The following is a 20,000-nucleotide window of genomic DNA, read 5'->3' on the forward strand; positions in this document are numbered from 1 at the left end:
AGGAATGCCAATGTGACACATCAGAGAGACGAAGAGGAAGCTATTTCCCTCTGTGTGAGAAGGCTAAATATCCGCTCCCTTTGCTCTGAGGAAGAAATGCAGTGTTTGACTTGGAAATGATACAATGTTTATTCGCTCACTCCACATTTGTTTGTTCACATAACCAATTACATTAGTCCTAGACATATGGCCACAGCGTATGATTGAAGAGATTTGGAATTAAACATGGTGCAGCCACCACCACCACCACCACCACCCATTCCCCTACACACACACACACACACACACACACACACAAACTTTGTGCCTCTGCCACAGGCTTTTTTGTTTTCCATAATTAACACCACTCTAAAAACCCCAGCTCAGGATTACAGATGTTCCCAGAGGCCAAACAAAGGCTTCAGAGACTACTGTGTGCCGTAAATTGGGCCCTCCGCAGCCCACAGAAATGTCCGGAATGTGGTGTTTTTTTGTGTGTACCCCGGGCGTTGTAATTAAGGCGGGTGTTGCGGTCACAGAGCCCTCCCCGTCACCACAGCCCTGATGGCCGCTGATGTCTCACTCTGGTGGCCTCCGTGGCTTTTGGCCGTCCAGACCCACAGCTGGCAAAGGCTGTAGGAGCGCTGAGGTTCCGGCACACACAGAATCAGGCCCACAGCTGGCAAAGGCTGTAGGAGCACTGAGGTTCCGGCACACACAGAATCAGGCCCTGGGCTGAAACGTGTGAAGCACATGCTTTAAGGTGCAGCTAGACAGCTCCGGCCCTTTGGGTTTATAGATGTCCTTGGCTGACCAGCAGCAGTGCAAATGTGATGATAATTAAGAGGAGAGAGGAACTTGAAAACAAAGTTCAACTGCCCATGGCAGCACTTCAGGTAGCCTTAATTAGGCACAAAACTTGAGGGTGGTAAAATGTGAAAATTAGCCTCACTATATATATTTTTTTTGGAGTGCGGATATAACAATATTACAATAAAAACTCCAAAAAGGACAAAGATGAGGGGAATTGAAAGGACAGCCGATTTCCCATTTACATACTAATTTTAATTACGATATTTTTTTCTTTTTTTATATGCTGTATTCCCGTACCTTATTATGTTCCTAATTTCATCATGAGCTGTGGTATTTAGAGCCTTTTAAGAGCCCCCGACAGTTTGTCTGCCCCTAGAGGTGCTTGATGAAGTGATGCATCACCTCTGAGAGTTTGGGGATAGTGATGCTGAACAGCATGTGGCTTCCTCACAGCTTGGCCACTTCAGCTCGCCTGGGCTCATGTGACGCGCTATTGCCCGAATCATAGGTCTGGTGGTGTATGTCTGGTGGTGTGTGTGTGTGTGTGTGGGGGGGGGAATTCAAAATCAGTGTTGAATCTCTCGACACATCCGCCGATCATGTTTATGATGAATCCACTCAGTGTCTCATTAACCTGAGGTTCAGTTGTGTTATGCACGAGTGCGGTGCAGCGATCGGCTAGACAGCTGTTGTGTCCCTTCCAATTCAACTTGACTCGTGTGGAGAGAGTGACAAACATGTGGAGAGAGTGACAAACAAGGCAGGGCATTGTGTATTGTGTCTGAAGACTCGCTGTTGCTTTTCAGCTTACAGTTGTGCCAGCGCGTGTACTGCGCACACACATACACATTTTAAATACACACACACACACACACACACACACACACACACACACACACGTACACATTTTAGATACACACACAGGTATGCACATACAAACACACACACATTCCAGGAGATGTGCCACACACGCACACAGACACACTCAAGGCTTGGTGCGGGGTGTGTGCAAATATGCTGTAGGGTTGTACCTGTTTTAATGCGGAGCCAGGCACACAGCCTTGGTTTTCTGAAAGATATGCGCTGCCATGGTAGCCTACAGTCACAACGGCAACAAGCATCACTGCAGCAGGGGAGAGGGCAGAGAAAGAGAGAGAGAGAGAGAGAGAGAGAGAGAGAGAGAGAGAGAGAGAGAGGAAAGAGAAAGGTGTAGGGAAAAAGAGAATAAGAGAGAGAAAGAGAGAGAGCCAAGGAAAGAGAAAGGAATAAGAGAGTGAGTGAGAGAGAGACAGCACACGACAGAGGGAGAGCGAGCGGGATGGAGAGCGAGCAAAAGAAAAAGGAGGGAGAGAGCAAGTGAGAGAGAGAGAGAGAGAAAGAGAGCAGAGGGAGAGGCATAGGGAGGATGGAATAGCTGGCTGAATGCTAAGAGAAGCAGGCGGAACCTGAAGCGGAGGGATTGAGCACCGGCTCCAGCGTGTGGCACTGCGCTCCAACACGCTCTCTCTCTCTCTCTCTCTCTCTCTCTCTCTCGCTCCCTCGCTCAGCCGCGCTCACCACACCAAGGCTTTAATTAACCAGACAACAGAGAGGAGCGGCGCGCGTGAGAGAGAGAGAGAGAGAGAGAGATGAGGAGGAGGAGGACAGGGAGAGATGAGAGTGAGTGAGGGAGAGAGAGAGAGCGCGTGTGTGTGTGTCTGTGTGTGTGCGCGATGAGTAAGAGGAAGAGGCGCGTTCCAACATCGCACTCGTCCACACCCGGCACCACACAGAGCTATGCTGAGCGCGAGCGAGAGGAGTGAGTGAGGGAGGAATCCAAGAGGAGAGAGGAGAGAGGGAGTAAAGGAGTGAATAAAGGGATCGGCAGTGCCGTGCGGACACAGCAGAGGAATGCGGGCACGGGAAGGTGCCACCGGCGGCACCTTGTTGGATTAAGAGCCCATTTTAAAATTCCTTCCGGCAAAGCGCCCGGGCAAGCGCTCACTTTGGCACACAGGTGTAGCGGAGACTGACAGCTGGGTGATCGTTCGCTGTGGATAGGGGCCCAGGGAGGAAGAGGGATTGAGAGAAAAAGAGAAAGAAAGAGAGGAAAGAAAAAAAACAGAGGGATGAAGAGGGGAGCAGAGTTCTCGGTCTTCCAGGGCGGCAGTCCGCCGCGTCGCCCCCAGCGGCCGGCCCCCGACAACCTGAACCTGCGCAAGCAGCGCTCGCTCGGCAACCTGACCCTGCTGAGCGACGGCGAGCAGCGGGTCTACGCCTTCGAGCTGGACGATCCCCTCCCTCCGCCGCCGCCTCCGCGCTCCTCCTCCTCGGTGTCCGCCTCGTCCTCGCCGTACCGCACCGGGCGCGTGGAGCCGGGGTCGGGGTCGTCGGGGCCGCGGGGGGACACCAGGGGCACGCGGGCGCGCTCGCTCTCGCTCTCCCTCACCAAGATGCTCTCGCACTCAGAGCACTCCCTCATCCCCGTGCCCTGGCGCACGAGCAAGACTGCCCAGCGGGGAAGCCAGGGAAGCCAGGGAAGCCAGGGGCAGCAGGTCGGGCATCACACCCAGCGGGCATCGCAAGGGCCATCGCCCCAGCGGGCGAACACGCGCCCGACCTCCAGGCCACCCGCCGCGACGGATGAGGAGGGCAGCGCCAGCGATCGCTCGGAGGATGACGAGACGTCGTCAGGGGGCGCTCAGGGGGAGGGTGGCCAGGACGGAGGAGGGGGTTTCTGGGGGGAGGTGGAGGAGGGGTGCGGTCGGGAGGACCGGGCGCAGCTGGACAAGGAGGTCATCCTCACCATGCTGGGGGACCTGGAGCAGGTCCTGAAGACAAACCACCCGAGCCGTAAGTGGGCTGAGCTAGCCGTCGCGCAGACCCATGACTCGACACACACCACACACCACATACACACACACACTGATGTGTGCACAGTCACAAACAGACACACACTACTAGTACCACACACACACACACACACCTGCAATATAGGGTCTGTGATTCATCTGGAGGTGATAGTGTGACACACTTCTTGTATATGTTGTAAACCTTCAGAACCAGAGGATTCTGTTGTACGTAATGTAACATCCACTATGGATCCTTGTTTGGTATACAGAGCCTAGTGATGAATACTGGGAGCAGAACTGTATCTGTGCAGGCATTTCAACAGTCCATTAGAGGCGGCATGGGAGCCAAAAGCAGATGTGTCACATCACCTTAATGGCCTTTATCTGAGCCATTGACTCGTGCACCTCGGAGACTGTTCCATCTGCGCGTTTGTGTGTCGAGTTGCTTTTACCCCCCTGGCTCCGCGGTCCGCCTGTGTCATCTGGCCGGGTGGTGGTGATCGATGTCTTCATTTGCCGCCCCGTCTGTGTGATCCATGCATGCAGTTCCTGCGGCCGGCTCTTAATGCGTTGACTCGCAGCTACAAGTGCACTGCTTGCATGCTTGCCACAGGCACTGTTGGACCAGATGTGTGTTTTTTTTTTTTTTCTGTTTTCTTTAACCACGTCCTTCTAGAGCAAGCTGTTTCTCACTCTGCGCTATACAAGGGCTCAGTGTGATCTTACATGAAGAAAAATACTTCAGTGTCTCGTACCAGGTCTTCTCTCTCCTTTCGTTATAAATCATAAGTTATATAAGTATAAGTATATAAGTAAGATGTTTGAACTAGCATGTGCTCATTAGGGTTGAAAGCCTGGTTGATGTGAGTGTTACTGAATTGACTGTGTGAGCAGGAGAGATCGGTGCTTGGTACATAAAAGGAGCTGTGTGTGTGTGAGTGTGTGTTGAGTGTGTGTGTGTGTGTGTGTGTGTGTGTGTGTGTGTGTGTGTGTGTGTGTGTGTGTGTGTGTGTGTGTGTGTGTTGTCTCCTCTCTCGTGCCAGGACGTTTGTGTCCTCTCTCTCATAAAGTGTCTGAGGTGTGTGCTAGTGAGCCAGCTCTCCGGTGATGAAAAGAGCCCCAGATAAATGTGGATCATTTCAAACTTGGCCAGTGTTGGCTGTGTTTTATAGAGTGACACAGCATTGGAGTCAGAATTGACAGGGAGAGAGTGGGCTGTGTTTTAGAGAGAGACGGGGAGAGAGAGAGTGAGACAGCATTCGAGTCAGAATTGACTGGGAGAGAGTGGGCTGTGTTTTAGAGAGAGACAGGGAGAGAGACAGGGAGAGAGAGAGTGAGACAGCATTAAAGTCAGAACTGACTGGGAGAGAGTGGGCTGTGTTTTAGAGAGAGACGGGGAGAGAGTGGGCTGGTCTGGTGAGGGTTCTAGAAGGAAGAGAGAGCTTGGGCCTTTCATTGGTGAAAAACAGGTTTGGCTGTATTTGACCGAGCGAGAGAGCAAAAGAGAGAAGGAGAGAAAGAGAGAGAAAGAGAGAGAGAGGTAGTGGGAGTGGGAGGAGAGAGCTGTGGGCGTGGGGGGAAGAAAGAGAGAGAGAAACAGACAGAAACAGACGGCAACAGACATACCGACAGGATATAGAGAGAGACCGGACTTTCATGACTGAGCTCCATCTCTGGTAGCTTCTGGGTACCTGTAGCTTTAAATCAAAGCAGAAGCTCTCCGCCGCCGTCAACAGGATGATCATCATGATGATGATGATGATGATGATGATGATGATGGATGTGGCTCTGAAATGTGCCTCTTCACCTCCTCCCCCTGCACAGATTGCATTCTGAAGTGGCACTCACACACACACACACAGACACGCACACATACACACACACACACCCACACCCACATACAGACGCACACACAAACACATACACACCTACCTGCTGCGACGGCAACAAGTGCAATCAGCCTCGTCCCCTCCCCTCCCTCTGCTGTCCTCCGTCTCTCTCCAGCCCAGGGTTAGTGATACGCTCCCACTCACACACATTAATATGCAATCAGCCTCCAGAGACTCTTAACCCGAGCCAAGAGGCTGCCGTGAGGAAAAATTAGCCTCAGCATCCGCACAAACACAACTCAGCGCAGCATGTCACTTTCATACGCGATTTGCTGTGCGTATGTACTGGATATTGATAGACAATGTGTGTGTGTGTGTGTGTGTGACCCATGCTTTGTGGCTTTATTTGGGGGAGAGTGTAAGGTTTAGAAGTGTACTATGAAAGGGAAGGGAGGGTTGGGTGGTGGCTAAGAATTGAAAAAGTGTCAGAGTCATACCGCTCCTAAAAAGCTTTCAATTTTCTACGATGAACCGTTTTTACCCAAACTGAGATAGTGTGCTATGAAAGGGAAGGTAAAGGAGGGTTGGGTGATGGCTAAGGCAGGCACAGGTCTGGCGTGTACCCGAGAAAGATACTTCATCAGGGAGCAGCCGTGTAGAGCAGACAGCACAGGTGAGCGCTACACTCCATTAGCAGCAACTATATCAGAGCCTGAGGCGCCCAGCACGCCTGAGCCAAATAGACCAAGCATTGAGCTGTGCTAGTGCTTTTTCTGTGTGTGTGTGTGTGTGTGTGTGTGTGTGTGTGTGTGTGTGTCTGTGTGTGTGTCTGTGTCTGTGTCTGTGTCTGTGTCTGTGTGTGTGTGTGTGTGTGTGTGTGTGTGTGTGTGTGTGTGTGTGTGTGTGTGTGTGTGTACGTACGTACGTGTGTGTGTGTGTACATTTGTCTGTGTGTTTTATTTGTCTGTCTCTTTCTCTCTTTCTGTGTGTGTGTGTGTGTGTGTGTGTGTGTGTGTGTGTGTGTGTGTGTGTCCGTGTTGTGCATAGTTGTTTTTGTGTTGCGTTTAATAAGACTCATGGGTGAGCAAGTCTATTTATACTAGCCTGGGCGTGTGTGTGTGTCCAGCCCATGGCTCCGATCATGTGGTATTGTAATTGGGACATAATTGGTTACCACAATGAGGGAGAAGGGCTGTCTGGATGTGGATTTCATGGTGGTGATTGTGTGTGTGTGTGTGTGTGTGTGTGTGTGTGTGTGTGTGTGTGTGTGTGTGTGTGTGTGTGTGTGTGTGTGTGTGTGTGTGTGTGTGTGTGTGTGTGTGTGTGTGTGTGTGTGTGTGTGTGTGTGTGTGTGTGTGTGTGCCTGAGCCTGTGCATGTTTGTGTGTGGTGTGTAGTTCTCTTTCTGTCTCTCTCTCTCTCTCTCTCTCTCTCTCTCTCTCTCTCTCTCTCTCTCTCTTCATGTCCAGTTAAATGATCCTCCCTTTAGAGCTCCTCTGGTCCTCTTGACAGGGGGCTTTATTTAGGGCAGGAGGGCTGGGGTCTAATGGCCAGCTCTGGATCACACACACCACAGGAGTCATTAAGTCAGATATGTTCACGGCCCCCCCAAAGGCAAGATTGCCCTCTCTGACTGGTGGATAAGGTGTGTGTGTGTGTGTGTGTGTGGTGTGTGTGGTGTGTGTGTGTGTGAGTAAGTGAGTGATAGGCCAAGTGATGCCTTAGGGCATGGACGTGTTGAATTATTCATGACAGGTTTCTTTTCTTTTTTACTTCTGCATTGGTTGTGTATGGGTATGTATGGTAGTGTGTTGTTGTGTACCCATGTATTATTGCGTGTCCGTGTGTGTAGGTGTTACAGCACTCCTGCTAGTAATGAATAACACAATGGGAAGTGCCACTTAATCACATAGCATTGGACCATGGTGGGTTAACCCTTACATGGAACATGATAAAGCTCTCTAGAAAAACACACACACAAAGACTTACACACTCACGCCTGCACTCACACACACACACACACACACACACACACACACACACACACACACACACACACACACACACACACACACACACACACACACTAATATGCCCTTTTGTCTCTACGAGTTTAGCATTTGAATGTTAAATGAAGAGGCGTAGGGTAGTTCTGCATGGCTAATGCCCCACTCTATAATTCCTTCATTACACAAGACAGATGTTCGTCACGCACGACACCACTTCACTTAGATGAGACCTCCCTCTGCAAGTGACCACCGTCACACTCGTGATGCGTGTGTGTGTGTGTGTGTGTGTGTGTGTGTGTGTGTGTGTGTGTCTCTGTGTGTGTGTTTGTGTCTGTGTGTGAGGGTGCAAGTGTGTGTTTTCACACTGCCAATTAATTTCCTGTTCCGCAGTGTCGTCTGACCGCCGCGGAGTTGGCGCTAAAGGTGAGGATGATGATGATGATGATGGTGATGATGATGATGGCCGGCGTCAGAGCCGATTATTAGCTCCGACAGGCAGCTCGCTCGCTATCTGGCCGTGCTGCCTCGTCTGCTGCCTCTGTCATGCTAATGAGCCTCTCGCTCTCACACATATTTGTGATCTCCTGCGGACGGAGCCAGAAAGCGCTGGGAGATATCAGAATGAGAACGTATCCTTATCCTCGCATAACAGGTTAAGGTTACGGTTACAGTTAAGGTTTAGATATGTCGCGACTGAAACTAAAAAAATCATTATCAAATAAAAAGGTTAAATGATCCCTATATCGCAAATACATTTGTTTGACAGGAAAATGATGCAGTAGTGTAACGTTATGGATGTATGTGAGTTTAGTCCTTTTTTGTATTATTGGTTAAACAGAAATAATGGCCTAAATAAATCAGATGGCCTGTTACCACACTGGTGTAGTGTCATCACACTAGATTGCTGTGACTTCAACCATTTCAGAAAATTTTGATGACTGTTGAAACTGTCCCAACTGTTTTCTGGGGTTTTGGGTTGAAGATGATGCTGGTCCAGGAGCGGTGTTGTTGTTGTTGTGTGTGTGTGTGTGTGTGTGTTTTTTTCCGCTGACACACACTGGCGTTGACAGCGAGGCCCAGCTGAAATGCCCGGCGCAGCATGTTTTCACGTCACACACGTGGCACGGCTGTCTGGACACTGTCAGTGCCGTGACGTGACGTGGGCCACGCTTGACGCTGATGCCGCCTGGCATGCTCCTGTGTGTTTTTCGGAGTGCTTGTGCTTGTCTGGGAGCTCACCATCTCTCTCCCTCTCTCTCTCTCCCTCTCTCTTTCCATCTCTCTCTCTCCATCTCTCTCTCTCCCTCTCTCTCGCCTTCTCTTTCTCTCTCTCTCTCTCTCTGTCTGTCTGTCTTGGTTCCCCAGGGGAAGACCCGGAGACAAGGCGGATGCGGACAGTCAAGAACATTGCGGACCTGCGGCAGAATCTGGAGGACACCATGTCCAGTCTACGGGGGACACAGATTAGCCACAGGTAAGCCAGATGTCCATGAGCCAGATGTCCATATCTGAGCCTGTCACTGACTGGGACTGTCACTGTCAGGTAATGAGATATTAAAATACTTTACACCTTCAGCTGTATCTGAAACTCAGTCTCAGAAATCTCTACCCACAAGCCTACATTCACTGGAAGAAAATAGGCTGTACCCATACATACTGTGCATTCCTGAACTACTCCTTCATTCAACAGTCATGTATTACTATATACTATACTATTAGTATAGTAACTCTCCAAGTACCTGCCAAAATCCCATATTTCATCTGCAAACACACTAATTGATATGTTTTAGTATAGTATGCTTACTGGTCAGAAGAAGATTAAGTTAAATAGCATTACAGTAGGGCGCTCCTTCCACCAAACTGGACCATATGGCCCACAGCGCTCACGCCGGGAGAGGCTGTCCGCTCCTCGTCTCTGTTGGAATTTCTGTGGCCGCTAGGAATTGAAAAGGGTTCTGAGGAAGTGGACAGACGTGACAGATGGCGTTGTCTTCTGCTCCCTGCTCCTTACAGAAAAGCCTGTCTCTCTTTTGGCGGATCAATGAAACACCATTGTTTTATTTTTCCCTTTTCTCCAGCGCATCGATTCCAAAGGGGCGCAGGATGGGAGAGAAAAGGGACCACTATTACATTTAGTCACCTAGAGTTATATAGTTTGGGGGGGTGGGGGGGGGGGTGGTTGTAGTGTGGAACCAATGGGTCTTGAAGGTGCAACCATCCTGTTAAAATGGCACATCTGTGCAGACCCTGCAAGGCCACGATCAGATGGTGATGATCAGGGTAAAGGACCCAGAGTGATAATGACGGGGGTAGCCATGAAGGCGTAATTAGGGGTGAGCGTCTCCAACCGTCCGTGGAGTTAATCACCGTGGAAACGGGCAGATCAGTCCACACATCTCGTACTCGGCCCACAGCACTCTCACCTCTGGGGGAGATTGTTGGAATTGGTATTTCTTGACTGGTCACCAACAGGTCCAGGTATTGTACATACCAGAAATCCTTTCTGTAATAATCCTATCAGAAATATCTATACGCATTTCTGTATCACAATTCATCTCCATAATCATTGTTATTACCGGGGGCCATAGCAGTGAGCATCCTCTCTCTCGTCTCCTGCCAACAGTTGGTGAATTCCGTCAGGGGCAAGTTTGGATTTGCCCTCGCTTTCACCTCCGTGTTGTGATGGAACTCTGTGGCCAAATGAGTGCCACCCATCCTCGCACAGCACTAACCCCTGCAGACTCCACCCCCACATAGTCACCCACGCCACACAGCAGCACACAGCCGCATGAGTGATTGTTATTGATCCAAACCCACCTATATTTTTTTCCCCCTTTTCCACTCATTGCATTTTACTTTTGGAAAAGGCAGTCAAGAATAATATTGATTGACATTCAGAAAGAAAAAAAGCACCTCTCCTCCCCCCGTGTCTGGAGCTGTGGGGCTGAAGGGCATGGAGCGGTCACTGACAGGTGTGCCCATCTCTCCAATCCCCCTCTGAGGTGCCTGGGCCGTCCCCGGGGGATTGCCTGCTGGCCTATCTCATTCTGCGGCTGATAGCTCTCCCCCCGGCTGGGCTTGTTTGGATAGTATTTAGAGTCTGAGCTAGAGGGAATTATTCATAACCGAGTGAGAGGAAGTGTGTCCCTGAAATGTCTGTGTGTGTGTGTGTGTGTGTGTGTGTGTGTGTGTGTGTGTGTGTGTGTGTGTGTGTGTGTGTGTGTGTGTGTGTGTGTGTGTGTTTACCTGTGTCCTAGCGCATTTGTGATTTTTTTTGTTTATGATGCCTCCTATCACGTGCGCACCCGAACTCATTACCCAGTTCAGTCATTATCCTGCAGCCCAGTCGATCTCCCCGGAGACCGTCAGACACACGCCGCTCTGCTCCCGCCATGCCCTGTGCCATTCATCTGTACTGACTCCAGGCCAAACACAGGCTATTAGATTCAGTGTGGTTACCCTCTCCCACACTTCACACTGTGCACTGTGATGGAAAGTTATTGTCACTTAGAGAGAGAGAGAGAGAGAGAGATAGAGAGAGAGAGAGTGTGTGTGTGTGTGTGTGTGTGTGTGTGTGTGTGTTTAAAAGTAGTCTCATCTTCCGACGACTCACTTCCGTTGCCACCCTATTTCGTGTCTTAGTAATCAGCAACACAGACACACGTCTTCTGTAAATGTTGACATAAATGTCAGTGCTGTCTGTGGCTGGCCAAGTAATGGCTTGTGTGTTCATCTTGAGTCATTGATTTTTGGACCGGTGTTGCGGTGCGCGGCCGCCTACGTACAGTGAGACCGACAGAAGGAGAGAAGAAGAGTGGAAAGATATTAAGTAAGGGAAGATGGAAGGAAGTAAGGAAGAAAATGATAGAGAAAAAGACTGGAAAAGAAGAAAAAAAACGAACGACCTTCTCTCTCTCTGTCAAAAAACTGCTGCAGTCCTCCACCTTCCCAGAGGCCCCTTGCAGTTGCCAGGAGACAGCTGTAGGAATGGGATGAGGCCGACGGGATGTGACGGGATGTGACGGAACTGTCAGCTGCCATGTGGAGGGACATCAGAGCTGGATAAACGTGCCCTGACTCCCCCCGGAGGGAGGCCCCGTCCTGATCGATAGCGCAGATATATCGCCACCATCTGGAAGAGAAATCTGCCTCCAAGCTCAGCCCTGTCTAGAGGAGCGAGCACATGTGCAGGCATACTCAGAGATACATGGAAGACTTGAGCTTGAACTTGAGCTGACCTTTACAAATAATTGAGCTAAATCTTTCCCTGGTAGAACAAATAAAAACCGCACAATGCAGTTTCTAGGTTTGAGTTGTTCCTGTGAGTTGTGCAGATTTAATGATCTGATTTAATCGGCTTCTTCACCTTCATGCACTCATTGCATTGTTAACTCCGACCACTTATTGATGGAGGGGTGTGTGAAAATACATATTATTTATATGTTTGCCATATTGAAAAATAGATCATCTAAATACACATGGCTTTCATCATCAAGGGTTGCAGTACCAGTTTCTTACACCGGGGGCAGTGCCGAGCCTTAGTTGTGGGAGCTCACAATAGCCAGCCCTCAGAAAAAAAAAGCAATCAGCCACACGCTCTGACAGAGAGACCGCATGATGGGACTGTCAAGGCGTGGCCGCAGCCGAAGCCGACGCCAAGACGTGTGCCTGGCTGTGCGCGTCACGCCTTTGATCGCGTGGCTCCTCTCTGCGTCCAGAGTGCTGCCAAAAGAATGCTGGCAAGAACTACAGAGGTGGAGCGGATGGAAAACTACCAGATCTCTTGTCTCTGTCCCTCTAGTCCCAGCCAGACTCTCTATCCCTCTCTCCCTCCCTCCCTTCCTCCCTCCATCCCTCCCTCCCTTCCTCCACTTAGAGACTGTGCACTGAATGATGCTCGTTCAAGTCGCTCAACTTTGAAAGCGATGGACTTTATGTGTGCGTGCGTGCGTGTGTGTGTGTGTGTGTGTGTGTGTGTGGCCCCAGGAGGAGCCATGGGGAAGATAAGGCCAGTGGAGTGTGTTTAACTAAGAAATATAACACATGTTCTCCAGTTGTGCTGAATCATCTCCCTCCCTCTCTCTCCCTCTCTCTCTCTCTCTCTCTCTCTCTCTCTCTCTCTCTCACACACACTTATTTCCATCTATCTTCATCTTCCCTGCCTTTCCCTGTATCTGCTCTCCCCTCCCTTCCTTGTGGTGGTGCTTAATATTAAGACAGCAGGTTTGATAACGCTCAAATATGCTGTGGTAATGCTGCGTATAGTAAACTTCCCTAGGCATTTTTTTTGTTTTGTTTTGTTTGAGGCAGCTCCGTGTGTGATGTGCAGGGTGTGAGCTGTGTGTGTGAACAAGGTGCTATTGTGCGTTTTGGCATTTTGTTGGTATGCGTGTCTATGTATGTGTATAGTTGTGTGTGTGTGTGTGTGTGTGTGTGTGAGCATGTGTGTGAAGATCCCTGTGGATGTTGTGGGTATCGATGGTGATGGGCTTTGACGGTGGCTATGACACTCCCATCCCATCTCCCCCCTGCCCTGGCTGCCTGCTGGAGCCCCCCCGTCCGCCTTCCCTGACGTCAGCTCACACCTTCAGACCCACACACACACACACACACACACACACACACACACACACACACACACTCAACACACACTCAGCCCGAACCCTGTGCGGTCAGCTGCCTCTCGCGATCACATCAACAGCGGCCCGAGCTCAGGCCACCCAGAGAGGGATTTGTTCCGGCACATTCCATCACATTCCACTCTATGTGTTTAAAGATGACATGGGTACTGTGAGGTATAGGGTATAAGGTGTAAGACCTGTGGAAGGGTTGAGTGATGTCTTGAACTGATGTCATCCTGTATGTCATCCGTATGTGGCTCAACTGGGAGGTCTTCAGAAATGCAGTGTAGTTCGATACACCTTCCACCAGAGAGAGCTCTTATAGGTTTCTGCTTCTGTGTAATGTTCACACAGACACAGACACACAAACACACACACATTACACGTCTGTGTAATGGTCACACATACACACACAGACACACACACACACACATAAACACACCATTTTAGATAGAGCACTTTAGTGATGGTGTTTAGACATGTGGTTTGGTACTGAGGGGAATCAGACATGACTGCTCTTAGCAGCATCTGCAGTCGGGCATGACCAACGCCGTGATGACCAATCATTCTGCCTGAGCTGCTCTGCTGTCCTTGAGAGTCCACTGCTCACACTTACAGAAACCACACACACACACACACCCACACACACATTCAGTGTGTTTCTAGAGTAAGTACAGCTGTAGGGTTGGCTACTGTTGTGACAGGTGCTGTGTTTGGATTGAAAAGTTTTGCGTTTTCCCTCACCTTGGTGAGTGCAGGGCTATTGAGTATGTGCTGTGTAAGGCATAGGTAAAGAGCCAACGTGTCAGCACCTGCTTCAGGTATTGATCTCGCTGGGCCTTAAATCCTTCTTCTGGCAGTGGCTAAGTTTGCTGTGTCCTCCCTGAAAGACACAAACAAACAAACAAACAAACAAACAGGGGGAAAAAGTATCCTTTCTGAAACTTGTGTTTTTTTCCCCTCTTGATTTGTCCTTGCAGCACCTTGGAGACGACCTTTGATTCCACGGTGACCACAGAGATCAATGGGCGCGGCCCCCCCGCCCTCTCCAGTCGCTCCTCCCCCATGGCCTGGCGCCTCGGCCAATCGCCGAGCCCGCGGCTGCAGGCGGGCGACGCCCCGTCCATGCCCAGCGCCTACGCCCCAGCGCGGGCCGGGGGTGGTGGCGGTGGTGGCGGAGGGGCCGGCGGTGGAGGCGCCGCAGGTCGCTACGGTGGCGACGCCTCGCGGTACGTCTACAGCGGCCCACTCAGGAGGGCGGGGGCCGGGGGAGGAGCCAGAGGGACGGGGGAGGCGGGAGAGAAGGGCGGAGCCCCCGACGGCATTGGGCCCGAGGTGGACGTGGCCGGGTACATGAGCGACGGGGACCTGCTAGCGAAGAACACGCGGCCCGACGACATCACCAGCGGGTAAGCGGGGCGCGCCACGAAAGACATCGGTGCCACCAACTGTAGTTGTTTTTCTTTAATGCCGTAAAAAATCAGCTGTTCTAAAACACACGCCAACGCAAACGCTCTTCACTTGCATTCTTTCGCTCTCAGCTCGCAGCTAGCACTGATCTCAAGTCAGAGTCACCCCCATGCGAACACGCTAAGCTCTGATATTTTTAGATGTTGAAAGAAAACTCGTCCGTGAGCCCGTCAGTCTTGCCTATACAGTAGCCCCCTGTCTCACATCAAAGTCAGAATTCAGATGGTCTCTCAAATTCCTTCGACTTCGTTTGAAGCGCAAGACATCCATAACTTCCTTTGAAATGCTCCAGGCGATGAGCGCCTGTGAATCTAAAGGACAGTAGTTAGGGCTTGAGTCGGTGGCGTGGGTATTTTTCCTCACTCCAGCGAGGCGCACAGGCGCTATAGAAAAGTATTACTCATGTTTGTTCACCATGGTGATTAAGGGACTGCAGAACACAAGAGGCGTAGCTGGCTATTATGATTGATCAGGGGCTTTCAGGTAAAATGGCTGCATAGACCATTTAGGAGAGGGAGAGAGAGAGAGAGCATAGAAATTTCTCAATGTGTCCTAATCACGCCAGCCTTTGTCTGCGGACACATCTGAGAGAAACGAGGCATTGCTCAGGGTCATAGATTCATCGCTGCAGTGTGTGTGTGTGAGAGAGACAGATTTGTGTGTCTGCGGGTGTATCTCTGTGTGTGTGTATATGTGTGAGAATATGTCCAGGAGATTTGTGTGTGTGTGAATCTGTACATATATGTGTGTTAATACATGGGCTAGTCTGTCAGCTATTGTGTGTGTGTGTGTGTGTGTGTGTGTGTGTGTGTGTGTGTGTGTGTGTGTGTGTGTGTGTGTGTGTGTGTGTGTGTGTGTGTGTGTGTGGGTGTCCACATAGTCTGTGTTCCTGCCCCTCGATGATATGTGTATCGACCAAAGGAGATTGAAAGGAGAAGGACACTCATTTATTTTTAATAACATGAAGTCAGTCAGCCAGCCATTCGCCTCAGTTGTACCCCTTCAATCAATCAGTCACATACGTTGCATCAGCTCCATCCTTTGATCCCTGTCAGTCAGACATCAAAATGGAGTGTTTGTGGGCATCCACATAGTCTTTGTTCCTGCCCCTCAATAAATATTGAGCTTAACTGAGTAAATGTCAGCTGCATCATACTAGATTTCCCAGATGCGCACACACACACACACACACACACACATACTGTATATATATATATATATAGTGATCTCTCACACATACTCTCCCTCCTTTCCTTTCTCTCTTCATCGTACAGAAATGAATTATCATTTGCAAAGAAACAGACGCACACACGCACACACACACACACACACACACACACACACACACACACACACACACACACACACAGACCTCTCCAGTAACCCTCTGTCCTTCCCTCCGCAGTTACCTAACAGATGGCGGGCTGCACCTGTACTCCCGGAATGTGGGCCGAGCTCCTGACCTGGCCTCCTCCAGAGAGGTCATCCAGCGCGGCCTCAGAGAGGGAGACGGCGACAGGTACGCACCTCTCCCACACCTGCCTTTCTTCCTCCTCATAATCCCTTTTACTCGCTCCGCATACAACTCCTTTCCCTGTCTCCTCTCTGCCCATGGGCAACCTGTTTTAAAGTGGCATCTCCACTGACACCCATTGCACTAGACACAGTATGTATCGCTGAGTCATAGTAAGGACGTGATGTTAAGTAGCCTACATAAACAGGTGGCACAGGGCTTTAGACTTCAATAAATACACTGCTATCTATTAAAGTGACATCTCCATCTGACACCCATTGCACTAGACACAATATGTATCGCTGAGTCGTAGTAAGGACGTGATGTTATGTAGCCTACATAAAGAGGTGACACAGGGCCTTAGACTCCAATAAATACACTGCCATCTATCAAAGTGCATGGACATTCTAGTAGTACCATTATGTTTGGCTCAAATCAATGGACAGAATTCTTGGTTCAGAATTCTTTACTTAAAGTCAGTATCCATAAAGCATTGTAAACACATTTATAAATGTTTATTAAGTATTCATAATGCATCATAGCATCTGACATAAGTGTATATAACTTACTTATAGATCAGAAAGTAGATCACTCAGAAAGTGTAATGATGTTGTGGCATAAGCCCTCCACAGCTATCATTATGCACACTTGTATGGGGTCACATATGACAGCATTGGACATGAGGCAAATATGTCATCAGTGCCATAAAAGAGGTAAAAGAAGCTTTATTACACATTCTGATACTTTAAGCTCTAAGAGCTCATACTATAACATTGTAACACTTTTTGGATGCAGTCATTACTATGTATTCGTAGTTATATATACTTATTTCAAACATTATGCGGCATTATGGATACAGTATAACCCTTTATAAATGTGCTTATAATGCTTTATGGATACTCGGCTTAAGTGTTACCAAATTCTTTATCTTAATTATTTATATTAGTATTATTTTTTTTATTGATCATTTAAATAAACTTTGATTTCTGCCGCTTCTATTCACAATAAATCTGACTGATGGCAAGGATGCGACTGACTGCCTCCTGTCATGATGTTATTTATGATAAGTAATAGTCTGGAAGGAGTTGGCTGGAAGTGATGAGCAGAGAAGTAGTTTGACCAGAAAAAACAGACCCTTTTACTGAGAAGCATCCTGACAAGATGCTAATGAATTAGCAGCGCTTTCCGGAACCGCTGGCTGTTTTTGGGGGGAAACATCTGAAAAATTGAATTCACTGCTGTGCTGGCTACCTTCACCATCACTTTCAATTACAGAAGGTGCTGAAACCATAAATTTACAGTTTAGTGAACTTTCCAATGTACAGCATCGGAAGGAAACGGAGTGTGTGTCCTGGCTTGGCGTCTGGAACATTCAATTTTGTCTGATGTTTATGAACCATGACATAACATGAACGTATGAAATAATGTCCCGTTCTCACCATCAGTCTTCCACGGCTTGAAAAGAATGCGCTTGTCAGGTATGAAAGAAATGCCTGCAAGATCAGAAAAAACATTGTTTACCTCTAGGGTGTGAAATGTGTATCGACCAAAGGAGATTGAAAGGAGAAGGACTCTGATTCATTTTTAATAACATGAAGTCAGTCGACCAGCCATTCGCCTCAGTTGTACCCCTTCAATCAAGTCAATCAGTCACATATGTTGCACCGGCTCCATCCTATGATCCCAGGCAGTCACACATCAAAATGGCATTGTTTCTTTTACTAATCAAATTCCTGGTCCAGAGTCTCTCTGCCTAGTATTTGATCATTAATGGATGGATGGATGGATATTGATATCCAAGCCATCATGTTCATGAACAAAGATTGAAGATGCATTAGATGCGTTGAAGATTGAAGATGCATTAGATGCGTTGTTGACTTCATGCTGGGATTCTCTACACCTGCCGCATAGGCATGTGATGGGAACAGAGTGTCATGGAGTATCACCAGCATGAAGCACCTGCAGTATGACATCGCACAAGCTCCAGCAGTGTGACCCACATAAACCCACTTCTGCCTGAGTAAATACTCCTCTCCACTCTGTCATTATTTCATCTCTCTCTTTTCCTCTCTCTCTCTCTCTCTCTCTCTCTCTCTCTCTCTGTCTCTCTCTTTTTCTGTCACTCTCTCTTTCACTTATTTTTGGTCCCTCCAACACACACAAATCCACAAACCCACTCATAGATGGACACTTTTTTTCCCCATCATAAACTTTCTTTATGGAGTTAGAGAACTCCACAGAGATTAAGCCCATGGCGTAGCACGACTGTCTCAGCGACCTGCCTGGCTTAGCTCTCCTACCCCACCCCCCCACCCCCATCCTGTCACATCACTGAAGGGAGTTTGCTCTCTTAGGAGTCCAGTGTGAAGAAGTAGTCCCGGAATGTTCCCTGACTGACTGAAATACGGCTCCCAGAGCTTGTTTCACTTATTTTTTTCAGCTTAATGTTAAACCTTCGAGTCGAGTGTTTACGTTTGAGTCCCTGGTGAGCTCCCGACTCCCTGACCAATTACCGGGGCCTAATTGAGAGGATAAACATGGCACGTCTTTACTATTTCCAACCCTGCCAAAGATTAACGCTGGAGAGACTGAGAGAAAGGGAGAGGCAGAGAGACAGAGAGATAACTGATATAGAGAGAGAGAAGGAGAAAACTGAGAGAGAGATACAGAGAGAGATGCTTTGAACCAGAATATCTCCGTTGGGACTCATTATGGCTGGAGAGTTGTCTGCCAGGAGTCTCCTGTGGAGCGCTGATTTTTTTGCCTCGCTTCTAAATTCATCGGCATTGAAAATAACCCATGTTCCTCTGACACATCACAATAGGCGAATGCACTTTGCTGTGCTGAACAGCATTGCAGCCATAAACCACATGAATACACAGAGAGGAAAAACTGATGAGTCATTGTTCACCCCTTGGCTTGAAAGAGCTCTCAAAGAGTGACTGTCTTTAAGGGCGATTGTTGACGTTGAAAAGCATCATAGAGGTTTTTCTCTGCTGCATACAATAGCTAAGCAAATAGCGATATACAATAGCTAAGCAAATGCCTTTTGGAATTGAAAAAAAAAAAAAGTTAGGTTCATATTTACTATGTGATTAAATTCTCTGCGGATTTCTGTTGCTTAGCGTCAGTTGCTGTGGCACCCGCTGAAGCCAGCACAAACAGTAATCAAATATGCACTCCACATTGAGATGCTGTGTGCTGAGAGAGCTTAAAGGAGACGACAACAAGTCATTCGTAACACGCTTAAACGGAGTCTCAGCAAACATTGTTTGTGTCTCCAATGGCTGCCGCCAAGCGTTCACCGCGGAGAGGGATCAACAGCTGTGGGATTTGACAGTACGAGTTTGGCGTGTCATATTGATTGGCATTGACATGTGAGAGTTGATTGGATTAGACCAAAAAATAATAAAATAAGGCCCGGCTATGTCTGCCTTGAAGATAAATGTGATGTATTGGGGGAAGGGGAGGGATGCAGATGAGTGACTTGGCATTTGTGATAGTACAGACTAAAAGAAGGGTAAAAACATCGCTAAAAGGCAGATAACCTTGCAAATGACCTACTTGGAAAATATCCATGTTTGCTTTGCCGAAAGCAGTCGGTTTGTGTTTGTTGTGTGCAGGTGTGTGTGTGTGTGTGTGTGAGAGAGAGAGTGAGAGAGAGAGAGAGAGAGAGAGAGAGAGAGAGAGAGAGAGAGAGAGAGAATGTGTATGTGTTGGGGTGTGTATGGATATGTGTGTCTGTGTGTGAGAGAGAAAGAGAGAGACAGAGAGGGTGAGTGTGTCTCTGTGTGCGTTTTCCCCAGCGTTTATGTGTGTGTGTGTGTGTGTGTGTGTGTGTGTGTGTGAGTGTGTGTATTCTCTCTCTATCTGCTCAGCCAGCCCTTACACTCTCTGACCACTGCTGTCAGCAAACCATCTGTGTGTGATGCCTGC

The 20,000-nt window shown here is 48.8% G+C and overlaps 1 protein-coding gene across 3 annotated transcripts in view; it reads left to right on the forward strand.

Annotated features, from left to right (window-relative positions):
• nav3 (neuron navigator 3) overlaps positions 1–20,000 on the forward strand; it is a 165,691-nt gene that overhangs the window by 94,599 nt on the left and 51,092 nt on the right. For all 3 annotated transcript variants that reach the window (XM_031583052.2, XM_031583053.2, XM_031583054.2), the window contains exons 10-13: positions 7,851–7,883; positions 8,826–8,934; positions 14,062–14,490; positions 15,957–16,070. In XM_031583052.2, coding sequence (XP_031438912.1) covers positions 7,851–7,883; positions 8,826–8,934; positions 14,062–14,490; positions 15,957–16,070 — 685 coding nt within the window. The remainder of the gene's footprint in view (positions 1–7,850; positions 7,884–8,825; positions 8,935–14,061; positions 14,491–15,956; positions 16,071–20,000) is intronic.

Source organism: Clupea harengus, chromosome 16 (genome assembly GCF_900700415.2).
Source record: "Clupea harengus chromosome 16, Ch_v2.0.2, whole genome shotgun sequence".
Lineage (NCBI taxonomy): Eukaryota > Metazoa > Chordata > Actinopteri > Clupeiformes > Clupeidae > Clupea > Clupea harengus.